Source organism: Ipomoea nil, unplaced genomic scaffold, assembly GCF_001879475.1.
Source record: "Ipomoea nil cultivar Tokyo-kokei standard unplaced genomic scaffold, Asagao_1.1 scaffold1708, whole genome shotgun sequence".
Lineage (NCBI taxonomy): Eukaryota > Viridiplantae > Streptophyta > Magnoliopsida > Solanales > Convolvulaceae > Ipomoea > Ipomoea nil.
Genome location: NW_017618136.1, coordinates 146385 through 172200, shown reverse-complemented (window position 1 = coordinate 172200; position 25816 = coordinate 146385). Strand labels below are relative to the sequence as shown.

At 35.6% G+C, this 25816-nt stretch overlaps 4 protein-coding genes across 5 annotated transcripts; 1 reads left to right on the top strand and 3 right to left on the bottom strand.

The window, feature by feature from the left end:
* Positions 1 to 629: 629 nt before the first annotated feature.
* On the bottom strand, positions 630 to 1376 carry LOC109191640 (inactive protein RESTRICTED TEV MOVEMENT 2-like). Its single transcript, XM_019342255.1, has 2 exons — positions 1150 to 1376; positions 630 to 1047 (listed from the first exon to the last, which is right to left on the bottom strand). Exons 1-2 carry the CDS (start codon positions 1325 to 1327, stop codon positions 692 to 694), a joined length of 534 nt encoding a protein of 177 aa, XP_019197800.1. The 5' UTR covers positions 1328 to 1376; the 3' UTR covers positions 630 to 691.
* A 100-nt stretch (positions 1377 to 1476) lies between these two features.
* On the bottom strand, positions 1477 to 4274 carry LOC109191639 (50S ribosomal protein L15). The gene is made up of 4 exons (XM_019342254.1): positions 3744 to 4274; positions 2306 to 2389; positions 2130 to 2219; positions 1477 to 1912 (listed from the first exon to the last, which is right to left on the bottom strand). Exons 1-4 carry the CDS (start codon positions 4176 to 4178, stop codon positions 1649 to 1651), a joined length of 873 nt encoding a protein of 290 aa, XP_019197799.1. The 5' UTR covers positions 4179 to 4274; the 3' UTR covers positions 1477 to 1648.
* A 2798-nt stretch (positions 4275 to 7072) lies between these two features.
* On the top strand, positions 7073 to 20855 carry LOC109191637 (structural maintenance of chromosomes protein 3). 2 transcript variants are annotated; one of them, XM_019342250.1, is made up of 30 exons: positions 7073 to 7466; positions 7564 to 7618; positions 7788 to 7863; positions 8478 to 8516; positions 8635 to 8702; positions 8803 to 8874; positions 9571 to 9650; positions 9766 to 9844; positions 9919 to 10036; positions 10103 to 10278; positions 10797 to 11042; positions 11116 to 11237; positions 12086 to 12230; positions 13332 to 13504; positions 13594 to 13693; positions 14330 to 14466; positions 14647 to 14848; positions 15839 to 15926; positions 16011 to 16160; positions 17139 to 17290; positions 17412 to 17603; positions 17680 to 17863; positions 17940 to 18010; positions 18095 to 18246; positions 18448 to 18616; positions 18721 to 18867; positions 19502 to 19594; positions 19920 to 20094; positions 20238 to 20429; positions 20563 to 20855. In XM_019342250.1, the coding sequence occupies exons 2-29, from the start codon at positions 7604 to 7606 to the stop codon at positions 20426 to 20428; spliced, it is 3612 nt and encodes a 1203-aa protein (XP_019197795.1). In that variant the 5' UTR covers positions 7073 to 7466; positions 7564 to 7603; the 3' UTR covers position 20429; positions 20563 to 20855. The 2 variants fall into 2 exon arrangements, with proteins under 2 accessions (XP_019197795.1, XP_019197796.1); XM_019342251.1 differs by having other exon boundaries at positions 7540 to 7618.
* Positions 20856 to 20904: 49 nt separating this feature from the next.
* Positions 20905 to 25202, bottom strand: LOC109191638 (beta-glucosidase BoGH3B-like). The gene is made up of 7 exons (XM_019342252.1): positions 24729 to 25202; positions 23898 to 23988; positions 23533 to 23681; positions 22886 to 23129; positions 22681 to 22785; positions 21827 to 22009; positions 20905 to 21731 (listed from the first exon to the last, which is right to left on the bottom strand). Exons 1-7 carry the CDS (start codon positions 25187 to 25189, stop codon positions 21051 to 21053), a joined length of 1914 nt encoding a protein of 637 aa, XP_019197797.1. The 5' UTR covers positions 25190 to 25202; the 3' UTR covers positions 20905 to 21050.
* Positions 25203 to 25816: the final 614 nt, after the last annotated feature.

The following is a 25816-nucleotide window of genomic DNA, read 5'->3' as shown; positions in this document are numbered from 1 at the left end:
CATAGAAGAGATGAGAATTGTCTTGAAAATTCCTTATATGAAAAATTCAATAATGTGGTACTACCAAATTTTAAAATAATGAAATAAAAATGTGTAAATTTTACTCTATATTAAATAAGAGTAAATTATTAATTCTTCTATCAAATTAGGAGAGTAATTCACACATATTATTTTTTAAATATAATATCATGTCACATAATAATAAAAAAACTCATGCATCATTTCGTGTCATATATATATTGTTTATTTTTTATATTAACACGTGAATAATAAAATTGAAATGATTAAAAATAGTTAGTTTAAGAAAAAAGAGTTTGAGTCGTTTAAATATGAGGTTGACAGTTTACGTGATATATCTTATATAGGAAGGAGTAAATAAAATGGCAAATGTCTTATTAGGTCATGAACGACGTTTGAGGCATTTGGTGACACTTCTATCTTCTCTTTTAGGACTTTAATTGATGACAGATTGAATTTTCCATGACCGAGATGTATTCTAGATTTCTAGGTATTGACAATTAGTTTGAGATTTTTTTAGAATGTTCCCTCCATCAAACCAAATACAAAATTGAATACATGTATACAGTAACAGGCTGAATACATGTATACAGTAACAGGCTTAATCGAAGCTCGACTGAATTAAAAGAATGATCTTTGCATACACAATCTAGAAATATTATATTATTCAATGCTAATAAAGTATATTGTCAACACATAGGACAACCCCAACCAACAGCAAAGAGAACAGAGCCACATTAAAGAACTTCCTTGGCCGACCAAAACCCTTAACCTTGGGAGCTGCTAGTTTTTGAGGCTGTGAAGGTTCAGGTTGTGTCAAATTGTATTGTTTTTCTGTCAATTTTGGCTGTCTAACACAGAGAATACCACCTTTAAACTCGTGACTAATTTCACTTTGGTTGCAGTTTGCTGAGACTGGGAACTCTCGGTGAAACCTCACCCATCTATCACCCTTTGTAGGCCTTAGTCCACTCACACTCAGGGTTTCTGGTCTGGTCACTTCAACCTTGACCTGTTCCTCATTGAAATCTGCAGATATAGGCAGAAGATTGCGTCGAAATCGCTATAATTTCTACCACATTTGTTCTGGAGTTGATTGATTGTTGAGATTGTGGGTTGAACACTCTTTACCTGGTAAATAAAGGCGAAGGACGTCAGCATCTGCATCTTGGTAAAGCTCAGATCTTGGCACGAAATCCTTACAGACCGGAGATGGTGTCCGAGCTCGAGAGCATCCACATGAGATGAATTTCACCACTCTTTTCAAGATCACCATTGATGAACATAGAGCTTTTGAGGTGATTAACATGGAGGTCTCTTCTTCTAATAAGATCAGAGTTTTAAGTCATTCTGTTGTCTAAGCAGATCAGATCATTTGCTTCACAAATTTGCAGGAATCTATTCTTTACCATGCCAAGGAAGGGAAGAATTAAGAGAAGACTTTCAATCTCAACAATCTATCAAACTATCTTGTATTATTGTACTAATGAAAGAACAAGGGGCCGAGTACATGAAGCAACACAGCTTACAACAATAATTGCAAGTGTTCTTGTGGTCTAGTATCTTAAAATATGATCTACAAAATGGTTTCCGAGAGAAGAAAGGGAAAGAAAAAAGTGTGGTGAAACTGTCAGGCAGGGGATGCAGACGCCTCATCTTTCTCGTCTGGGGTAAAAGGGATTGGCTTGGTTGGGGCAGGTAGGCGTCCTATGCTATCGACTTTGTCCTTGAGCTTGGGAGGAGGCCTTGCAGGTCTGGGGAGTAATCTGCCCTTCTTCTCAAACCACACGGGCTTGAGTAGCGCCCGTAGACCAAGCTTGTTGTAGTGCACTCTCCTTACAGAACCGCCTTTAGCTTCAACTGCTGCTTTGGCTCTAACTGTCACCCTGGAAACCTATTAGATGCAGACTCGGTCACTTTTCAAAAAAAAATAAAAATTGACAGGCAGAGTATGAAATTTCAACTTCTTTTAGGTTAATCGTTTGCTTTTTTTCATTTGGATTTTGTTTGGGGGGGGGGGGGGGGGGGGGGGTATGGAAGATTTTGTGAGACAGAAAAATAGAACTACAGTGTCCCAACAGAATGTCAAGAGTTTCAGTTTAGTTCTATACCTCAAGATGGATAGGCCATTCAATATTTTCTGCTCCACGTCCCATCAATCTGACTCCATCTCCAATTTGTTTCCCCACTGCTCCAGAATCCTATCGCCAGACAAAGAATATGGATCAAGCAGAATAGCATAAGAGTAGGAGAGAAGATATAAAATTTATCTAGAACCAGTTTGTACCTTAAGAATTTTCATAGTTATCAACTCTGAAGAGTCAATCTTCCCTGCATTTATCAGCTTTGCAATCTTCCCTAAGCCAACTGGCTGTGACAGGAGCAACTTTCATTAATAGAAATTAGAGAGTCATACAAATACCCTTTTAATCACTCTCCAACCTACTTTTTTCTATTAGCTTTCTCTCTTTGTTTTTCTTTTCCAAGTTTTGAGGGCGACATAAATGGTATAACAGCTAACTATGTCCGAAATGCAAATAGATGGCTTGTATAGCATGTTGATACATAATGTAAAGAACTATGCAGCTTAGGTCTCAGAGAACAGTAGAAAACTCCTCAAAGTATAAAATTAGCAAGAGTAAAAGGAGGGTATTTGGCATTGAACAGAAGTTCAACTATAAGTTTCACATATTTTCATAATAAACTGCCCTTTTTCTGGATATTAATTTCTTACACCTCATACGTATAGTTACACTTGAGCTAGCATTGATTAGAAGGAAAGTTGATGTCCAAAACTTATCTTACACTGAAACTTCAAAGAATTTACACAACCAGACAAGTAAAACTTTGCCCAGCAGCTTCTATAAAATATATTTTATCTTTCAATAGTCAATTTCTATCTAGTAAAACAAAAATAATTAAGGTATATGAGAATCTTGAAAATGAAGAATTACATACAGTTTTCCTCTTATACAAAAAATTAATTAATAATGTTTTTGCTTCCATTGACAAATCTTAAGGTACATGTAACTAATATGCCAGAATGTTTGTAAACGGGCTTCTTTCAGTCAGTTGCATTAACACATTAATCAGAAGCTCAATTGCATTTAACAAATGAAAAAACTTTGAAAGTAAAACCGATGGGAAGAACAAATTTTGCATAACTGCGTCTATTAATGAATTAAAAGCTCAAATATAATTTCCTTATACAAAATGCATTTACAGTCAAGAATTTAAGCATCAAATTATGAAATCGCCATCTAACAGGATATGCACTTCGTTTGAATCTCTTAACCAGAAGGAAAAAAATAAAAAAATAAAAAATCTTACCACATACTGATTATTAAAGGAGCTCGAATGCTCGATAGATGATTCATACAATTGTGTTTCTATGTGCACACGCAATCACTTCCTTAAGATAGCTAACACCAACTGGCTAAACAGGTCTAATGATCTAAACTATTGAACTCTCTGTTTGTTCTACCAATAGCTAATAGATCATCCAGTCATCTAAGCAAATTCCTTTATCCATTATTGGTTTCATTTCAACCCCTTCAGAAACATAAATTCTAGCTCTATAACGACAATGCATTTCACATCTTAAAAACAACTATTAAAGATATTAAATTTCAACCATTATTAAAAGAATAAAATGAATAAATGGAATTATGGAAATATTGACTATTTACGCTTCACTAAGCCTGGAGAGTTAAGCTTATACTGACCTGAAAAGTGAGAGAGAAGGGGTTTTTGAAGCCGCGTTTAGGGAGGCGGCGGCGAAGGGGGGTCTGACCACCTTCGAAGCCGAACTTCATAGTGCCGCGTGCCCTCTGGCCCTTGTGGCCCCGACCCGCAGTCTTCCCCTTACCCGACCCGATACCGCGGCCTTTCCTGGTCTTCTGCTTGCGAGCACCCTTGTTATCCTGCAGATCATTCAGGCTCAGGAGGCTGTACGCCCTCTGAGCCTGATCGAAACGGGTCGGCCCCGATAACCCGTTTAAATCACCTGAGATGGGATGGCGTGGGAATTGCAGGGACAGGAAATGCTTGGCCGGAGGCCGGATAATCGCCGAGCTGAAGCTCCGATTCGTGTGGATTATGGCTGCATTGTAGATTGACGTTGACGATATCAGTGAAGATAATAGTCTTCTTCTCAACATTTCTGTGTTCCTGAATCCTGTCACTCTCACTGCTACTAGGGTTTTTAAGGGTTTTGGCAAACTTTCCACTGTGACTGTCCCGGCATTGCAATTTGCAGAAGATTCAAATGTGATTTTTAATAGTTCATGGGTCTAAGTGCAATTATTATCATTCTCCCATCTTTTCTTTGACCAGAAAACTCATAATCATTACCCCAATATTATTTATGTTTAGTAACCTCTAAATTATATGAGATGGTCAAAATACATATGAGCTTCATGTATTATAGTATTTTGTTCAATTTAGTTCTTGTACTTTAAACAATTTTGTAATTAATGACAATAGTTAACGGTGTTAATATTACAATTAACTTAATTTATGTGGCGTTGAGACCATCACTACAACATCATGATATATATATATATATATATATATATATATATATATATATATATATATATTGAAAGGAAAAAACAACTTTTATTAATAAAGATGCACAATACAACCAAGAATATAAGATAACCAAACAGTATAACCAGCTTGAGAACGAGTTGCCCTTGCTAAAGCGTGTGCAAATTTATTCGCTGATCGATAAACAAACTGACAAGACACCTCTTCAAAGTTTCGTTTGAAATCTCGGCACTCATTAATCACACAACCTGCATAAGAATGATTCAATACTGTGCCTTTTATCATAGTACAACCCGTCAAACAATCTGAAAAAAAATCAAGATCCTCAATAAACCTCGGTCCTTACTCCAAGATAAAGCCTCGTTAACCGCAAGTGCCTCAGCCAAATGGGGATTCATTCTTCGCCGCCACAAAGTTACCATGCTCATCATTGATCACAATTCCATACAAAAGCTTGATCAGTATCATTAAAAACGGTTGCATCCACATATATCATAAAATTTCCCTCAGCCACATATTTAAAATTAATTATTTTTACCACCAATATATTATATTAACACGTCAAAAATAAATAATTACAAGTATTTATATGTATATCACTACAACATCATGATATTTATATTTCAATTCATATGTCAAGCACATTGTGGTCATATGGCATGTAGTGACTCTCCCATATGGGAAGTCATGAGATTAAGTCTCAGTGGATGCGGTGTTGATGGACTCTTTATGCTTTAATAGGACTATTTATGCTTTAATAGGTTGAAGAGTCGGTGTACGCTTGTCACCGATAAGGTTCAAAGATTTAAGAATGCTTCTCACCAATAAGGTTCAAAGCAACCAATTGTGTCGACGTCCATGGTGGCGTACACTAGGTTGCCGGAATCATGCTTGTCACCGATAAGGTTCAAAGCAACCAATTGTGTTGACGTCCATGGTGGCGTACACTAGGTTGCCGGAATCATGCTTGTCACCAATAAGGTTCAAAGCAACCAATTGTGTCAATGTCCATGGTGGCGTACACTAGGTTGTCGGAATCATGTCGTCATTGACGTTGGTTAACCCAATTTGGACATGAAATGATAATTTTGTCCATTCCATTTAAGATTAATTGTTGATTTAATATTTTTCGGTCACATTTGACCGGTGTAATCAAAATTGATAAAATTTACATAGTCAAGATACTAAATTAACATTTTTAATAATCAAGTGTTTCAATTAACATAAATGCAATAGTTAGTAGACCAAAATTGAAATTTACTCAAATATAAATTTAAAATACTGAAGGATAAGTTTAAATTATTGAAATGAAAAGGTAACAGATTACCTTAAAATATTACTGTCATATATCATTTTTGATGTAATATAATATTACCAAAAAAAAAAACACACACAATATAAGTTTTGTAAATATTGTGACAAAATATTTACAAAACTTGTCATCAAACACAATATAACTAAGGGTCCGTTTGGAAAGCAGGAAAATGACTTCTGGAAAATGAGTTGTTTTCCTGAAAACATTTTCCTTTCCGGTGTTTGGCTGCACAATGGAAAACTGTCTTTGTGTGTTTGGTTCATTTTCCAGAAAATGAACAAAATTGTATACTTCAACATTTTAATTGTTATATGCCTAAAAATATAATTTTATTGTTTTATGTAGACTTTTCCTGAATGGATTCAATGGTATGACAATAAGAATAGCAACCTTCAACTGATTGCAACATACTCTTTTATGTATAAAAAAAAAAACAACAAAAAGTAAATGCTAAGAGAGGCCAAGAAAAAAGTTCCAGTGAGGCCAAGAAAAAAAAACTAATCTTGACTGGAACTTTTATCAAACAGCTAACGAGCATTAATTGTACGTTTAGCAAATTCTTATAAACCAAGAGGGGCTTGGCGTGTGGATTGTTCGGAAAGCCAGTGGGCTGGAGAAGAGCAGGGACGGCATGTCTTGGAGCCAAGTGGTTTGGTTTTGGAGCTGCAGAGATAGCAAAGAGCGGCTTGGCGTGTGAGTTGTTCGGAAATTTTAAGAATTGGGAGAGATGGGTTTGGATGCTATTTGATATCTTCTCAAATGTTTGGAAGAGAAGCTGCAATGGATTCTCAGATGTTGACATAGATAGGAGCCACAAGGGGAGCAGGAGTAAGCAATTTTGTGGGATTGTTAGCGCAGCTGGTGTTGGTGACTAGGTGGAGTGTCGATACAGGCAGAGCCGCAGAGCTTCTAGGAGGAGAGAACCACGGAAAATGACTTCCCCCCAAAAAAAGGGAAAGTCATTTTCCAGAAAAGAGGACTTATTTTCCATTGACTACATGGCATTTTCCTTTGACTTCTCTTTTCCTTTGCTTAGCCAAACACCAAAAACCCGGAAAATGATTTCCAGAAATCATTTTCCGGGTTTCCAAACACACCCTAAGTTTTGTAAATATTTATTAAAAATGTATATAGGGCCCACAGGAAAAAAAAAAAAAAGGAAATATCAAAATTCCAAGCAAAGTAAAAACATGTCAAACACATTTCACATTTCCCTCGCCCGCTCTCACTCCTCAACTCCTCCCGCCCTTACACTCTCTCTCTTTCATCCCCACCACCGTCAATCTCCGGCAGCTTCTCCACCCGACACCATCTCTTCCTCCGCAAATTCATCTTCTCCACTGAACCTCTACCTTCACTCCCCCGTTCCAAGTCGCCAGTTCCCCGCTCTCCCTGCTCAACCGCGCGCGAAAATTTCCACTGCAAAATCCACACACTCACACGTACAGCACCGGCAAAAAACAGTACACAGCAGGGATTTTGCCTCACACCGAAGTGATTCTCGCTGTTCCGCGTCTTCTGTTCCGTTTGAGTTCCATGTGCTGATCAATGCAGTAACTGCTACCTCGAAACCCTAAATCAGGTGTGTTTAATTTTAATATTTCTGTTTTGGATTCTGGCTCCCTGGAAAATTTCTCTTTCGTTTGGTAGTAAAGGCGAACTGTGAACTTTTACTGCAGGAGATACAGTTATTTGGTCAGTTGGCTGGGAATCATAATCATGTACATAAAGCAGGTAATTGAGAACTGAGAAGTGCCAATTTTAGTTTGTATGCACGTGCATTTTCAAATAATTTAGTTCGGCATTTCTGTTGTTTATGGATGCATATTTGTGTTTTATATATACATTTGAGTATATGCATATATGAAGTTATAATTTTTCTGTGGGTTTTATTTGTGTTCAGATTATTATTGAAGGGTTTAAGAGCTACCGGGAACAAGTAGCTACTGAACCATTCAGTCCACAAGTTAACTGCGTTGGTAATGATGCTGTTATCAGCTTTTACAGTCTCAACTTCTTCATCATGTGTTTTTATAAAACTTGTGAAAAAAGAAACAGAATTACCCTAAAATTTTAGGGCATGCTTGTGTTTCATGTCTGTTTTGCCTTTATTTGGTTATAATTATAATTCTAATCAGGCAATTGAAAATTTAACCTGTGTCCATTCATCTCTTTTACATCACAGACACAGCACTGTAAACCTGGTAAGTAAAGATCCATATTACTAAAGTCATCCCAAATAAGCCTTTTAGAGTCAGCTACATGGTTTCTGGTTGTTTATTCAATTCCATGAAGGTGCAAATTTGCTGTGAGTGCTTGAGCTATATTATTGTTCTTATTGAGGAATAATGTAAAGGGGTGGCATGATTAGGATTTATATTACTCTTACTTTTCATTAACTGTGATGCTAGAGTAGCCATCTTTTTTATGTTTCTATCCGCAATTGCATTCTTCAGTATGATACCTTTTATTTTTCTGGTTCTTTCTTTGTATTATTATTATTATTGTTGTTGTTTTAATTCTCGATAAGTATTGTATTGTTCATTCTTCAAAAGATGCCTGTGTGATGGCTTGCCCTTTTCATTACCTGCAGTTGGTGCTAATGGATCTGGCAAATCTAACTTTTTCCATGGTAGGTAACCATGAAATTGTTGTGCCTTGTATTCTTCATTTTTTAAAATTTTTTATTTAAAAGAATCTAATATGCAGTGGTCTTTTTTGTTTTTTATTATTCTTGCGCTTTCTTTCAGCTATACGTTTTGTCATAAGTGACCTCTTTCATAACTTGCGCAGTGAAGAAAGACATGCTTTGCTTCATGTATGTTCTGTAGAAAGTAGTTTCTTTTTGTCATTACTTTTTCGTTATCATTGTGAAATACATCTATAAGATAATTGATAATGTGCTTTTTGTTGTTCAGGAAGGTGCAGGCCACCAAGTATTATCTGCTTTTGTGGAGATTGTATTTGACAATTCAGACAACCGAATCCCGGTATTTTCTTGATAAATAATCTTTATCTGCTTATTTAAATATTTCAATTCAGGTGAGAACCATTATTTTGTTATTTCTGTAGCTTGGCTATCCAACACAAGAGGCATCTTTCAGTCTAGTTTTGGCTTTGAATTAATCAGTCATAAATGGTTTAAATATTTAGGTGCAGTGGGGATCTTGTCTATGTATCTTAGTCTGTTGTTTACCCTGCTTCAATTGTTTCGAATTTGAAGTTTGATTGCCATTGACAAATAATGCTTTGTACCTTTATTACAGTTTTTCCTTTGAACTTTAAAGTTCATTGACAAATTGGTGCTCCCCCCTATCAATCTTCTTTTTATGATTCCAATTTGTGTGGGAATTGCTTGATGGGCTGACCAAAAAAAGTTGAAACCACAGACTTTGAGTTTGGGTGGGAGGGAATATGTCCCTCCATAACTCTGCATAAACACTTTCTGTTGCCAACCCGTGTCATATACACTTTCTGTTGCCAACCCGTGTCATATACACTTCCGGTAGTTATTCAATGAGAATATTAATTCTCTTTTACTTACTGCTATGCCACACATGATACTTGTGTAGTTGTTTCCAATATCTATACTGTTATATCTTCCCTTCTGTTATGGACAAGAAACATGCTCATTTCTCGTCAAATTATTTATATCCATAGATTTTGATGCCCTTTCTTATTGACAGGTTGATAAGGAAGAAGTGCGTTTGAGAAGAACAGTTGGTCTTAAGAAAGATGAGTATTTCTTAGATGGAAAACATATCACGTGGGTATCTGATAATCCATCAAAGTGACTTTGTTTACTGCTTCCGGTTACTCTTTCACGTTCTATTTGAAGCTCTTTGATGACGGTTAATGGAAAAATTAAACGTGACTTGCAGGAAGACTGAGGTCATGAATTTACTGGAAAGTGCTGGATTCTCTCGTTCTAATCCGTACTATGTTGTGCAGCAGGGGAAGGTTTGGCGCTATTGCACTTTTTCTTTAGATTATGCTTTTGACTATGCTCTGCTCATTCTTCTCTTAATTTGCAGATAGCATCTCTGACATTGATGAAAGATTCAGAGCGACTTGATCTGCTGAAAGAAATTGGTGGTACACGAGTTTATGAAGAGAGACGCCGTGAAAGTCTGAAGATTATGCAAGAAACTGGTAAGTCATTGCAGTTTGTTCAGCCTAGCACACTAATAAGTTATTGCTAACAGCTATAGTCTTCAGGTAATAAGAGAAAGCAAATAATTCAAGTTGTGCAATACTTGGATGAAAGGTTAAGAGAGCTGGATGAAGAAAAAGAGGAACTTAAAAAATATCAGCAGCTTGACAAACAGAGGAAATCTCTGGAGTACAGTATCTTTGACAAAGAACTTAATGATGCAAGGCAGAAATTAGCTGAGGTAAGCTAGGCAATTTGCTGCTTGTAAAATGTAGGGAAGTGTGGTTCTGTTAACTTTCTTTTTTACTTTCTAATTGTTACTCCATTTATTTTTATCAGTGATTTTCTTATAGTTCTGCCATGGTTTTGAAGATGTGTGGTTTATGTGCTTTGTATGCATTGAACCACAACTTATCAGTTGGATGCTGTGTATTTCTTTTGAGCTAAACGTCCATTTTATAGTACAAATTATAGTTTTCTAGATTGAGAAACATATTTGTAAGCATGGGCCTTTAGGAGAATACAAGAATGGGTTATCTTGATTCATGGACTTTATAGTCTCATTCTAAAACTGACCTTTTGTAAAGCTAGTTTAACAATTTCTGCAAGCACCCTCTTGGTTGCTTCTATGAAGTTCTATATATAACAGATAAGTCTATCCAAAAGAAATTGTTACTTATTAAGAAAATTATCTGTACCCTTGTAACCATAATGGTGTAGTGCATATACATATATAGATTTCTTTTTTGATTGATGCAGGTTGATGAGGCTCGAAATCAAATTTCTGAAACCTCTACAAAGGCATATGAACAAGTATTGGCAGCACATGAAAGGTCTAAGGAATTTGAGAAGTTGTCCAAAGATCTGACAAAGGAAATTCAAATTTTAAGCAGGGAAAAAGAGGCTATAGAGAAACAGCGGACGGAAGCTATCAAGAAGCATACCAAGCTAGAGCTAGACGAGAAAGACCTTCGTGAGAAGATCAATGCGAATTCCAAAGCCAAGGTATTCTGTGCACTGCTATTATAAGCTATAAAATGGTGAACTTGTTTTTATTCTTGCACCTTTCATTGTCCAGGAGGAAGCAATGAAACAACTTCACCTTTTAGAGAGGGAGATTCAGGAGTCAACGGATGAACTGAATAATATTAAGCCTTTGTATGAGGAAAAAGTCCAAAAGGAGGATGAGATAACAAAGAGGTATGAATTTATTTGGTGTAACAACATAGCACTATGGTTATAATGATTTAATCGTAAGAGTTGTCTTTTTCAAGTTCACCACAAAATGCCCAAAAAAAATCCCTTCTGCTTATATTTGATAATGAATTACAATAGAGGTAACATACTAACATGTTGTAATGATGCTTATCTCCTTATCCTGTTTCATAGTTGTTAGAATAATTTATTGTCTACAGTTTTGAGTTTTCCTAATTTGAGATTAGGATGGTTGTCTATTTCTCTAAGGTCAAGTTAGGATCTTGGAAGTATTGAGAATTAGGAATATACTCGATTACAGAGAATGAGTTCTAGTGTCCCTTTCATAGTATCATGTGCCATCGAACTTAGTATAAATACCTCTCAATATTATAAATTTATAATTCTTCATTCTCCATACAATTTAACAATAGTGCTGGGGGAGTGCATCAGCCTGGTCTGTCCCAGTGTGTGAGCCATCTCAAGCATACATGTAGGAGCACATCTTGACCCAAAAGTTTAAGCCAATGGTTTACGTAACTTCTATTTATATATGCTAGTGATTTGAACTTTTCTTTCAGATGTAGAGGGCAATTACCTAATCCTAGTTCACAAAAGGAAATACTAGGATATCTTTCAGAAAGTTGCTTGAAGAGAAGTAAACAAAAGATTGTTATTTCCCTAGTTTCTTATGTTGTTTGTCTCTGATATCAACCTTTTAATTTCTCCTTATTATCTTTGGGAAAACTTGCTTTCCATCTCCTTTATGCAAATTGTGAAATTTTATTCATTTCATATTGCTACTTTATTCATGCTCCTTTGGTATGATTTCCAATGGTTTTATTTTATTACAGCATCATGGAACGTGAAAAGCAGCTTAGCATTCTTTATCAAAAACAAGGTCGTGCTACACAATTTGCTAATAAAGCTGCTCGTGACAAATGGCTTCGGAAGGAAATTGATGAGTATGAACGAATTTTGTCTTCAAATCAAATGCAGGTTAATTTTCTTCTTCAATACTATGTGGTCATAAAAGTTCAACTTTGCAGCCGTTTTAGCACAAGACTTGTGCAATGGTGTTTTGTTTATATAGTTGCTTGGTGTTTACAACCCTCACTGTTTTCTCATTTTCTTGGTATATATGACTTTTCTGTCTTCAATTTAGTTCCTCAGTATCAATTTGATGTCTATTTGAAGTAATAAGATGTGGTTTATTAGTTTATAAAATAGAACACGAAGTAATGCAAGTTATGGGCTTCTTGATTGTTCTGTAGTACTGAACAATGTAGTGTTTTTTTTTTTTTTTTTTTTTTTTGGGTGTGGGTTGTAGTGAATTCTTTTTATTTGGATGTGTTAATTGAAAATCTGCATCTAGTTGGGATTCAAATCAAATTTGGAGATTTAAGTTTCTTGTTAAGCTTTGGCCCTTGATTTGCACCCCGTTTCATTGGACCTTATGCTAGTTATCCCCTAAATAAATTATTTTCATAAATCATTAATATGGGGTCATTGTTGTAACATACTGTTTCTACTAGTCCATGGAAGTAACTTAGTCTTGCATGGTGTTCCCTGATTTTGATTATTCATGGTTGTATTTATATTTTAGAGTTAATGCCATATGGGGTCCTCCGAGTATAGTGGTTTTGCCACGTTTAGTCCTAAACTTTCAAATTGTTTCCATCTGTCATCCAAGTAACCATCCATGGTCCTTCAACTTTCAAAATTTAACTAGCCCTGTTCTTCCTAGAAAGACCACGTCTGGTTACAATTTGATAGTTGAAGGACCATGGATGGTAACAATTTGAAAGTTGAAGGATCATGGGTGGTCAATTTGAAAGTTTAAGACTAAATGTGGCAAAACCACTATGCTCGGAGGACCCCAAATGGTAATTGATTCTTCTTGTCTATAATGTAATTGTCATATTGCTCTTAGGAATGAAAAAAACCTTTTTTTCTTTTCTATATTAAGAACCTGTTTCAATTTTGTCTGCTGTGACCACTTCTAGCCCCGTCTACAAGAAGGGAAAAGTGCTTCTTTCATAATGCATGTATAATGTATTTCTCATTCGGACCATATCTTGGTTGAGTTCACTTTTCCAGGAGAGTAAACTAAGGGATGAAATTAATCAGCTAAAGAAAGATCTGGAGATTCAGGATGATATTATCAGGCATCGCAAAAATGAAGCAGCAGAAAGGGAAAATCTCATATCTGGTTATCGACGAGGTTACAATGATTATAAACGACAGAGAGATGAGATGCATGATGAACGGAAGTATGAGCACTTCTGTATCTATAAATTTTCTTTAGGAATCTTTTGTCTGTGATATGACATGAATATTTGTGTCTGCGAATAACTTGTAGGTCTTTGTGGGCAAGAGAGAGTGAGCTTAGTGCTGAAATTGCACGACTCAGACAAGAAGTTGGGAAAGCAGAGAAAAGTCTGGATCAGGCAACTCCTGGAGTTAGTACTTTTACACAGAATTATGAAATCATTTGAAAAATGACAATATCTTTATTGAGTTTGGTGCTTTTGAATCTCCATAATATATTTATTCAATAATGAGAAAGTGCTTCCTTATATAACATGTTGGAGCATACTTGATTATTAGTTTTTGATACCTAAGGTACCTTGCTCATTAGTCATTTGATCTTCCCTTATGTTTTGTATTTTGCCGGCTAACAGTGAAATGGCATTATAACCATCATGTAAGTGACATTAAATCCTTTTGAAGGGAAGTAATCCACCTGGTGTCTTGTTTGGCAAAATGCTTACATTACTTTAAACTTTGAAGTTATCTTGTAGTTTCCTTTCTCTGATGACACTACAGCTGCATACTACTGTATGTGTGTAACAGTGAGTTTCTTTCATGAGCACCTGCTTCTAGACATAGATCTTAATGGGTCATGTTTACCGCTGCCGCTTCATCTTCTGCAGCTCTCTAATTTTGCCATATGCTCAATACATTGTTTTGATAATTTGTGCCATTTTAAATAAACTTGTAATTGAAGTACAAGTACCTAATCTTGTCCTTTCAAAAAAAAAGAAAAAAAAGAAGTACAAGTACCTAATCTTGTTATTTATTTTTGTTGGTTATAGGATATTAGAAGGGGATTGAGCTCAGTTAAGAGGATATGCAATGAGCATCAAATTCCAGGGGTATTTGGTCCGATATTTGAGTTGCTTGAGTGTGAAGATAGGTTCTTCACTGCTGTTGAAGTTACTGCTGGAAACAGGTAGGGTGCAATTAGTAATTGGAAAAAGAAAAATGAGAAAACTGTGGAAAAAGAAAACAGAAAAATGCACTAAACAGGCCTGCAGAGTTTACTGCTTTACTTGCAAAGCTTTGCTTTAATGTACTGAGCTAAGCTTGCTTGTATCTTTTGTTCAGTAAATGTTTTCTTTACTCTTTGCAGCTTATTTCATGTTGTGGTTGAGAATGATGATATATCAACTCAAATTATTAGACATCTAAATGCACAGAAAGGTGGCCGAGTCACATTTATTCCACTGAACAGGGTGAAGGCTCCACAAATTTCGTATCCACAGAATAATGACGTGGTTCCGCTTTTAAAGAAATTGAAGTTCTCCAACAGATTTTCCAAAGCATTTGAACAGGTTGCTAAACTAATTTGGTTTCTTTTTAATTATTATATTGATTGAGTATAGATGGTGAAGACATGAAAAGATTATTGTAATTTTAGCCTATCTTCAACTTGATTTAAATAAGATCCATGAAATTGGAATTGGCTTACAATTTCATTTAAGAATCAATCAAATTAATTAAAAAACTCCATTTGTTTTTCCATTGAACACTAATTTCATAAATGAATTAATTAGTTTCATGTGTAATGATCATTTATGCTTGTTGCACAAGGAATGTTATACTCTGTAGTAATTAATATGGTTTGTATTTTGTAATGTTTCAATGTTATTACCAAACTGAGAGCATATCAATAATTCTATCTTATGTATGACAAACTGTAAGTTTATAGATAAATAGACACACAACTTGCACCGCCACACTCTTCTGATCTCCCCTTTCCCCTTAGTGTGTCATTTTTTGTTTGGAATTTTTTTTTCCCCTTACCAGCATGAATCAAGATATGGAGTTGTTTGGACCAATTATGATTTCCAAGAATATTGTAAGCATTATATTGGTTTATCTTTCTGAGAGTAAATACCTTATCAAAAATAAATAAGTAAATAAAACAAAAATACAAAAAGAAAAGAAAATGATTAACAAGTTTGTGAGAACAGGAAATCCTATGGTAAATTGTGCTATAAAGACATTTTGATGCTGTGAAACCCTTTTTCAATCTGAGAAGATAGCTGCATCTAACATATTCAGTTCCTTTTGCCCATAAGGATGCATTAAAAGTCATTCCTTCCCAATAGATGAAAAGTCATTCTATCCCATAAAATTTTAAGGCTGAGTTCTAAGATTGCGTTCTAACTGAATACACAAAAACACAATATTATATCACATTTTATGAACTTCTGAATTGAATTGTCCTCTTTAGAATCATGAATAACAAAGAGTGTCTCTGAAGGGCATTCTTATCATATTCTTTCGCTAAAATTTGGTGAATTTATGTTGTGACCTAGGTGTTTGCTAGAACTGTAATTTGCCGGGATTTGGATGTTGCAACAAGAGTTGCCCGCACAGATGGTCTTGACTGCATTACTTTGGAAGGTTCAGAAAACTTGATTCTTCATGATTTGACTATTTTAGTGTTTGCTTATTACACTAAAAAACTGACAAATATCCTACTTGCAGGTGACCAAGTGAGCAAAAAAGGTGGCATGACTGGTGGGTTTTATGATTATAGACGCTCAAAACTGAGGTTTATGAGCACTGTTAGGCTTAACACAATTTCTATCAGCGAAAAGCAAAATGAATTGGAGCAAGTTAGACAAATGCTTCAAGATATCCTTTTACAGTTTTCCTTCTAATTTATTTTACATTTTAGTTTATATAGCATTTTTATTCTCTCTTTTTGTTGACCTTCTTAGTTCTTAATTCTCCATTGTCTTGGTTCTTTGCTTATGTAGTCCTGAATTCTACATATCTAGGTATCTAGCTGTGACTTCTGAACATCAAAATGGAAAAAGGGAAGTGGGTAAATGATTACCTGTTGAGCCCAAAATTATATCTCTCAAACTAAAAGTAAAATTTTGTAAGCCTTTCTGCTCTAGACCCTGCTTGATGTGGGTGCCTTATGCATTTGGTTCTAACATTTTTGAAAAGAAAAGTTTTTAAAGTTCATGTCAATTTGCTTTATCTGTGTTTGTTTAGGATGGATAAGATAGAAGTTCATACTGACTTTGTATGTGCGTGTGTGTTTAAGTCTCACAAGAAATTGCTAAAAATACCTTAGATGACTGCAAGATGAATAAGCTTTTATATGTGCAATATTTAAGTATCTTCTACACGCTGTGTTGCTATTCTAGTTGGAACTTGTACTCCTATCATCTCTGCTTTAAAGACTGATGAAAGGAGTCAAATGAAATCTTGTATTGACATATAACTTCTAGCATGGTAGAACTCTGGTATCAGTTCATGCTGTAATGAGATCTCTAGGTTACTTTGTCCACTTTGAAAAAATCATTATGACAGTTGCCACAACCTTAAGATCATTGGGTTTATGTTCACTAGTTTTATCTGAAGTTACCCTACTGCATTCTTTTCAACTCTTGGTTAGTTAACTCACACAGGTGGAGTTGACTGGCTTCTGGGAGCAAAGTTTCCTTAACTGTCCTGTTTCTGTATTCTGATTGTAGAAGGAGTTAGAATGAAATTGCAGACTCATTAATATTTTCCCATGTTTGTACTTCATGCTTTTTCTGTCATGTGAAAAATTAATTGAATTGGTTTTGCCTTATGTTTTCGCTAAGCTTTTCTCACAGATAGACCAGAAAATTAATGAACTTGTTGCTGAACAACAGAAAAATGATGCTAAGTTGGCTCATGACAAATCTGAGCTAGAACAGTTTAGGCAGGATATTGCAAATGCTGAGAGACAGAAACTTTCCATTTCTAAAGCTCTTGAGAAAAAGGTATCTCGCACAATTACTTTTACTTTATGTTTGTTTCATCTTTAAGCTGATGAAAGAACCACTGTGCATCTGCAACTGCAATTATAACAGCTCCTGTGAAAACTGATTGAAACATCTGCAGGAGAAATTGCTGGCCAATGTTTTGACACAAATTGATCAGGTTAGATCTAGTATAGCCATGAAACATGAAGAGATGGGGACAGACCTTGTTGATCACCTGACACCAGAAGAGAGAGATTCTTTGTCGCGTCTGAACCCTGAAATAACAAATCTGAAAGAGAGGCTAATAGCATACAAGGCAAATCGCATAGAGGTTTGCTTATAGATTGAATTTGTCATAGTTACAAAAAAATCCATTTATTGGGTGCATCTGATTATTATTTGTGTAGATTGAAACTAGAAAAGCAGAGCTAGAGATGAACTTATCTACAAATCTTGTAAGACGGAAGCAAGAGCTAGAGGCAATAAAAGTGTCTGTAGATACTGATGTGTTAAGTTCTGAAGCTGAATTAAAGGGGCAGGAAGTAGTGGAGGCCCATATATTAGTTGAAAACTTGACCCAACAGCTTACAAGTGAGTTATTTTGCTTATTTTTCAATGTTATATAATTTTTCATGCCATCTCATTAAAAAAAAAAAAATCCTTTTAGGAGTTTCTGAAAGCATAAATGATAGAAGCAAGAAGCTCAAGCAGATCAAAGAAGAAAAAGACAACTTGAAGGTAGGTGTGGTGTATCTTATGAAATTGAGGTTTCTAAGTTTTTGACTGTTTTGTCATTGGTCTACAAAATTACTATGAATGTAGGCTATGGAAGACAATTACCAGGGTACCCTTCAGGATGAGAAGAGAGAATTGGAGCAACTCTTAAATAAAAGGAACACCTATCTTGCAAAACAAGATGAGTATTCGAAGAAGATTCGAGAATTGGGTCCATTATCATCCGATGCCTTTGAAACGTACTCTTCTTTGATTTTGGAATATTTTCTGTAGAAATTTGCTAAATTGCAATTTCACATCTGATATGCATAAGTTGTACAAATTGGGTTCTGAATATATTCTCTAGAAATTTGCTAAATTGGGTCCATTATCATCTGTTTTTTTTTTTTTTTTCTTTGCGGTGCATATTGGTTTATTAATTTTTCATATAAAAATTATAGGTATAAACGAAAGAGTGTAAAAGAGTTGTACAAATTGTTGCACAAGTGTAGTGAGCAGCTGCAACAGTTCAGCCATGTGAACAAGAAAGCACTTGATCAATATGTAAATTTCACTGAACAACGAGAAGAACTCCAGAGAAGGCAAGCTGAACTAGATGCTGGTGATGAGGTACACAGGACATACACATTCTGCTGAGTTGTTTATTCTTGGATGTTCTGTTGAATTCAACTTTTATTTTAATTTTATTATTATTACTATTTTTAATTGGACAGAAAATTAAAGAACTTATATCAGTTCTCGATATGAGGAAGGATGAGTCAATTGAACGTACTTTCAAGGGTGTGGCGAAGCATTTTCGTGAAGTCTTTTCTGAACTTGTGCAAGGTGGCCATGGGTTTTTAGTTATGATGAAGAAAAAGGTTTGTCTCAATCTGTGGATCTTCATTTTTATGCAGCTATGCTATTTGAAATGTCATGCCAGCATTAGATACTTTGATTCTTTATTTTTAAAACATTTTTACTGGTTTTATAAGGGGCTATTACTTTTTAAATTCAACACCTTAATCTTAAGAGGGGGGTTACTCTTGTACACGCATATAAAAAAGATTTTTGTTTTTACTTCTCTTTTACTAAAGCAAATTAGCAAATTTGGGCATACATTCTTGATGTTACCTCTCCTTTCTATTTTACTTTACCTAAGTGAATATTATTCTGTGTAGTGTACTAGTTTTTTTTTCTCCTGTTTCTAGCTTTCTTGACATCAAAGCTAGAAAGTTGTGGTTAGAATTTCCTTGCCTCTTAGTGCACACCATGAAAGTCTTTTGTTCTTGGGTTTTTGAGGAAAGAGAAAATGGTGCTTAATGGAAAGCTTTCTCCAACTTGATTTGTTGTTTGCTAACCTTTTTGTTGGATTTTATTCAATTACATATGAATTTACTGTAGTAAGAAAGAGTTAATTTGCTGATCTATATAATTCTACTATACTACAGATTTTGAGATCCCGTTGGATCTATTTTTAGTCTAAACTTGCACCTAAATTGTATATGTTCGCAGGATGGCGAGGAAGATGACGACGATGATGATGATGTGCCACGTGCAGCTGAGGTGGAGGGAAGGGTTGAGAAATATATTGGTGTTAAAGTGAAGGCATGCATTTTTCCTCTGAAGTTTCTTTTCCACATTAAGAAAGTTTTTAGTTTTATTTACGTTTTTTGTATTTTGTGGTTTTATTCCCGTGAGCTTGCTATCTCTGGAAAAGTTCGTTAGCTTTGTCTTTTTGTTTTATCTTCTTTTGTCTTTTGTTGATAGTTTCAAGCAATGGTGGTAGCCTTATACTGTTATACAGTTCAATATAATCAAAGATAAAACGTTACTAGCATACTACTGATAATACAATGATCTATGCTGTCTAGTTTTATGCTTGCTCTGGGTCAAATGTTTTCCTGACTCATTTAGTCATTTTCGGTAACAGGTTTCATTTACTGGACAAGGAGAAACACAGTCAATGAAGCAGTTATCTGGAGGTCAAAAAACAGTTGTAGCACTAGCTCTGATCTTTGCCATCCAGCGTTGTGATCCTGCCCCGTTCTATCTTTTCGATGAAATTGACGCGGCACTGGATCCTCAATACAGAACTGCTGTTGGAAGTATCCTTCTTTATATTCATTCTACCCCCTTTCAGATATACCAATAAAGAAAGTTCTCCACTTACTGTATATTATTTTTTGCTTCTCAGTTCTGAAACATTTTCTGGAGTAGTTTTTTTTTTTCCTTAACCATGGATCTCTAGGTATGGTCCGTCGTTTGGCAGATATGACAAGCACACAATTTATAACGACCACATTTCGGCAAGAGCTTGTTAAAGTTGCTGACAAGATATACGGAGTGACACACAAAAACAGAGTCAGCCGAGTTAACATTGTCACAAAAGAAGAAGCTTTAGCTTTCATTGAGCACGACCAATCCCACAATGCTGAATGAGGTTAGCTGGCTTTTATGAATACTTTTGAATTATGTTAATTTTCTCAGCATAGTTGCCTGAAACAGTACAACATTATACTCGTTCTCAAGGTCAAGTTGAGCTTATACGTGATCTCTATAAAATGCATATGCAGGGAGTTCATGATGCTAGGCTAAGGTTTTTATTGCGGTTCGAATAGGTTTCCATCCTCCTGTGTTTCTTGTGTTAAGGCCTTGGTATAGTAGCGTAATAATACTATTAATGTGTAGATGTATGGTATAATGGTATAATACTCTGTTAACATGTAGGTGACATTTGATGTAGTTGCCCCTATTCATTACATATGCTTCAAGACAAGTCTAATCTAATAAGTGGTAGTATATCGAGTCAAGCAAATTATACTGTGGATCATGGTTTACATTATAGTATAGATTGCTTCATTTTTAATGTATGATGGTTTACTTTTAGATAGTATTTTGAAAATGATTTTTCATAGCACTAAAAATGAACATTTATTAGCGATGGTTCTTGAACACCTTTTGAGTGATTCGGAGTTCAGACAATCAGACCCGTTGGATCTTATTCCAAACATTTCACAATGTTCTTTGCTGGTAGTTTTTGCTAAGATTATAACCAGCAAAGCTAAACTTTGGTTGTGAGCCCAAAGCCAAAGGGGAAGAGGGGATCATAATGTGGGTCACCAACGTTCATGGGCAGTTGCTCTACATTCTTGAACCAAGTCCGAGGTAACTTTCCGGTGAAAGGGTAGTCTCCAAACAAGACATCAGCAACGCCGCCGCCTTCAGTGCCCGGGAGCCATGCAGCCACCAAAGCATCAATGAACGGCAGATATGGTTCGATCACCAGTGGCCTACCAGAGACCAGTACGACAACACACTTCATGATTTGACAAACGTTGGAGACTATGGTGAGGCCTGGTTCAGGGATGGTCAAGTTGAGGCTGTCCCCATAGTATTCGACGTAGGGAAACTCCCCCACAACAACTACCGCGTAGGAAAAGTTGTTGGATTTCATGAATTCGATCTCAGGGTTCTCGTTGTACACTACTTTAGTCTCTGGATCAACCACCCGCGTTATGCCAGTTAAAATAGTTGTACCGGTAGTCATATTGTTGCCACTATAGCCTTCCCAAGTGATTGTCCAGCCACCACATTGATTTCCAATATTATGAGCATGAGTTCCGGCAACCAATACTTTTGCTGCCTTTTTGGGGAGAGGAAGTAAAGGGTCATCGCCATTCTGCCCATTCTTCAACAAAACAAGTGATTTCCTCACTGCTTCTCTTCCTAACTCTCTATGAGCCTAATCAACACAAGGCTCATTTACTAATCGGAGAAGAAAAAAAAAGAATGCGTTTACTTGTACATAAACGTATGGTAAGTCAGTGTTGAACTCACTTGGCTGCCAACGTGATGAACTAAACTGTGATCGGCCAAAGGGTCTTCAAAGAGCCCCATTGTAAACTTGACTCTCAAGATCCTCTTCACGGCGTCATCAATTCGACTCATTGGAATGAAGTTGTTCTTCACCAAATAACCTAAGGTATCCATGAACTCTGTGTAGTTATATGGCACCATCACCTGCATGTAACGAGAATATAATTAACCTTGGTGTCTTTTGTATCGATTATAAATAATAACAATATTAAGCTTGGTTATACGGGATTGGAGATTTGACCTTAGAGCAACTATATCAGTAGATCTTTTATGATTTTTGAGAGTAAAATGGCCAACATGGATAGAGAGGGAAGAAGTTCCTCCTGCAAGGAGGCGGTTTTTCGCAAAAATGTGGGACCCACTACAGAAATGTGCCATCCGCGCAGCTTACGCGTGGCTGTCACAACTATGCCCAGCGGGCGGGCACGTTACTGGCGTTGTTTAGATTATTTTTTTTTTTTTTTTTGGTTGAAATCAGCTTTGTTTTATTTATTTTCTTTTTTTCTCTTCCCTTCCATATTCGCTTTCCTAATCACACTTGCAAAAACTTTCCAAAAACACAAAAAAAAAAAAAAAAAAAAAAAAAAACCTGGATGCTTTTAGAGTACTTTTATATTAGGTACAAGTAACTCTGGTAGATGCTTAGTTGTACTGAATGAAGACGGACAAGTGTTTATAGTACACCGTACATAGTACAACTCAAAAAGCATACATGGTCGTACCCAACATGAAAAGTAGTGATACTGATGGATATGATAGAAATCTTTGTACATAAATATATGAAGTTAGAAAGAATGTAATTCTGAGATGCAAACCATGTCAATGCCAGCTTGGATGCCTTTTAAAACTGAGTAAGTGTAGTTTGCATGTTCTGGATCTGTGATTTTGTCTATACCCAACCAATTTGAGATGACAAATCCCTATAAAAAAAAAAAAAAAAGAAGAAAATTTAATACTTCACTCTTAAGTACTTGCATTTGAATTAGATTAAACTGATACTTAATTGTAAATTTAGTGTACCCTGAATTTAAGAGTGCCTTTAAGAAAGTCGGTGATGAGATAACGGTCGGCGTGCAGCTTTTGACCGTTGAAGCTATTGTAGGAGAGAGCAATGGTGGAAATGCCATTGATGATGGAGTTGTAGAATCCAGGCATGTGGATGCTTAGGAGTTCATGCCAACCTATAACGGTGTCGTTTTCATCTTTTCCCTTTGTTGTGCCACCATCTCCAACAAAGTTCCTTGCACATGCTGCTACTTTGGTCCTGACAAATAAGATTATAGTAAGGGAAATCTACCGTCATTACCTGATGGTATGTGTGAGACAAATTTGCTTATATGTACTAGTCCGTAAATCAAATCAAAGAGAAAAAATCTATACTTTTGACCACCCAAAAAGTAAATATAATGGCAATTTCTGATTTTTTAAAAACTTTTCTGACCATCCATCAAAGGTGGTTGGTATGAGTAGTTGAACAACTTCATTACGTTGTTATAAAACCTAATTTACATCCGATTGTTGAAAACTATAACAGCTACTCGTTGTCAAAGTTAACTTATACGTCTAATTTTTTTGACTTTTTTAAGCAGTCTTCAATCATAAATTCTAAATTTTAACCACTTCTCGTATTAAATTTTTTCTATCATGATTATTAGAATACAACTTACTTGCCAGCAACAAAGGGTACACCCTTGCGGTAAAAGGGAGGAATATCACCTTGTAACCCACCAACAATCTCACTTGTCATTTCCCTCACAATTTCCACTTCTTCACTAAACGTCTCATAACACCTTCCCCATCTTGGATCTCTGCATACCTACCTTCCACCAAAATGTAAATATAATAATTTATAAGAATTCATGAATATATAATTAAGGTTTACATACAAAAGCAAACATGTACGTATAGAATAAGTTCTATGCAAAATCGTCTTAAGCGAATTATGTAATACTTTTTAGTTAAAATATATGATTTTTTATGAATTTATTAAAATATATGTCAGATGAGAGACAATTTCACACAAGACATATACCGAGACGCAGGGACCAAAAACATATGGAATGCCGGTAGCTCTAGCCTCAAGTGCAGTTGCTGCACCTATCCTCCTTACTAGCTCTGCATCTCTGCAAAACAAAAATTTAAAAGGAATAATATATATAATGGTCAATATTTTGAATTCCCATTTTATATTGTACAAAAATTATTGTCCCTTTTGGTCCTATAGGTTTGGTGTCATCCACTATTGATGTATAATTATAAAATGAAAAAAAGGTCAAATTCGCTCCAGATAACTGGATAGTGCAATTGGATCTAGCTCTAAGCTTCATTCAAATCTCGTAAATTTATAAAAATATTCAATTGAATCCAAAATGAGCAAATCTCTTGCCCGCACGAGTTTAGCTCAGTGTGAAAATTATGCTCAAAGTAAACAGATCTCTTGTGCCCAATTATTCTGTTAGGTTGGGGTGTAGGCGGCCACTTAGGTAGGACAACATTTTAGACTATGGCACTGTTTGGTAAAAAATTGGCCTATAGGTCAATTTTGACTTATTTGACCACTATTAATTGTTTGATTTACTTAAAATATCAATATAAATGTTTGGTTAATAAGCTTTTTGCAACTCGAAAATGCTAAAATTCAAAATGCCACTCTAACCAACTTTTTCAATTAGTTTTTTCAGAAAAGAAATTTATACCAAACAACTATCAGCTAACAGCTAATTTACCAAACACTTTTCTACTAATGTTATTAACTAGTTATACCCTCTAATTAACACGATCAGCTAACAGCTAACCGCCATTTACCAAATAGTCCCTATAGAAAAATTAGAGAAGTTGTAAAACGCATGTCTAAAATTATTACCTTGTTGCTCCAAGTCCAATATTGTGAGGAAAAATGGTGGCCTTATACACATTATTATTCCCATGAACAGCATCACTCCCATAAATCATGGGAATCCCAAGCCTAGAAGACACTGCCCCCTTCTGAAACCCATTTATCATCTCAATCCACTCCTCCGCCGTCGCGTTCCGCCGCGGTGCGCTGCCGGCGCCGCTCAGCACGCTGCCCAAGCACCGATCTCTCACCACCGCCGCCGTCAAATTCTCCCGATCAACCTGCGTCATTTGCCCGATCTTTTCCTCCAACGTCATTCGCCCCAACAGGTCTCTAATCCTTGCTCCCATCTTCCTGCTTGGGTCCTTGTAAACCTTGTATTCTTCTTCTTCTTCTTCGGCGTCCATGGCGGCCGCCATGCATGCACTGCATATCATCACTAAAACTAAAACTCCCAATAATGGAACTACGTTTCTTGCAATTTTCATTTTTTACAATGTTAGTTGTTAATTGGGGCATATATGTTATATATATACTATAATATAATTGTGGGGAACATTAATGGCTTGAATTGGTTTGAAGGCTTTGTTGACTAAGGGAAAAGTTGGCTTCACTGTAAGCATGGGTTGACATTGATATTTTGGTAGACTTAATTTCCATTGTCATAGATTTATAGGTGACAAGTCCACTTTTAGTTTTTTTTTTTAAAATCTTTTTCCAAAGGTTGAACCCCAACCTTAAGGGTCTCCCACACCCCGGCCCGACAGAGCATTTGGGAAATACCGTTAAATACAAAGACATTTTAATTTTTTTAATCTTAATATTATTGTTGTATGATCATTTTTGGTTATTCATCAAGAAAATCATTGAAATACTGTTAAATACAAAGATATTTTAATTTTTTAATACACATTAGTAGATTGACCGGCTATATTTTTTATGTTTATTTTATTTTTTTTTTAAAAAATCAAAATTGAAAACTGAAATGCTCTTGTATTTGATGAAATTTAAACTGGTTTGTTGATAGAAGACAAAAAATGATCATGCCACAATAATATTATGATTAAAAGTAAATATTTTGAAGAAAAAGGACTAAAAGTGGATTGTCAATTATA

Bases quoted from the DNA above. Each gene is read 5' to 3' on its own strand.
- LOC109191640 (XM_019342255.1), bottom strand. From the start codon at position 1,327: ATGTTAATCACCTCAAAAGCTCTATGTTCATCAATGGTGATCTTGAAA. The intron at 1,048-1,149 runs GTAAAGAGTGTT...CTATATCTGCAG, and splicing joins CCTTCGCCTTTATTTACCAG to ATTTCAATGAGGAACAGGTC.
- LOC109191639 (XM_019342254.1), bottom strand. From the start codon at position 4,178: ATGTTGAGAAGAAGACTATTATCTTCACTGATATCGTCAACGTCAATC. The intron at 2,390-3,743 runs GTCAGTATAAGC...CTCCTGTCACAG, and splicing joins CCTTCTCTCTCACTTTTCAG to CCAGTTGGCTTAGGGAAGAT. The intron at 1,913-2,129 runs GTATAGAACTAA...TGCATCTAATAG, and splicing joins AATGGCCTATCCATCTTGAG to GTTTCCAGGGTGACAGTTAG.
- LOC109191637 (XM_019342250.1), top strand. The intron at 8,703-8,802 runs GTATGTTCTGTA...TTTGTTGTTCAG, and splicing joins AAAGACATGCTTTGCTTCAT to GAAGGTGCAGGCCACCAAGT. The intron at 8,875-9,570 runs GTATTTTCTTGA...TCTTATTGACAG, and splicing joins ATTCAGACAACCGAATCCCG to GTTGATAAGGAAGAAGTGCG.
- LOC109191638 (XM_019342252.1), bottom strand. From the start codon at position 25,189: ATGAAAATTGCAAGAAACGTAGTTCCATTATTGGGAGTTTTAGTTTTA. The intron at 23,130-23,532 runs GTAAGTTGTATT...CTTATTTGTCAG, and splicing joins GTACCCTTTGTTGCTGGCAA to GACCAAAGTAGCAGCATGTG. The intron at 21,732-21,826 runs GTGAGTTCAACA...TGTGTTGATTAG, and splicing joins TTCATCACGTTGGCAGCCAA to GCTCATAGAGAGTTAGGAAG.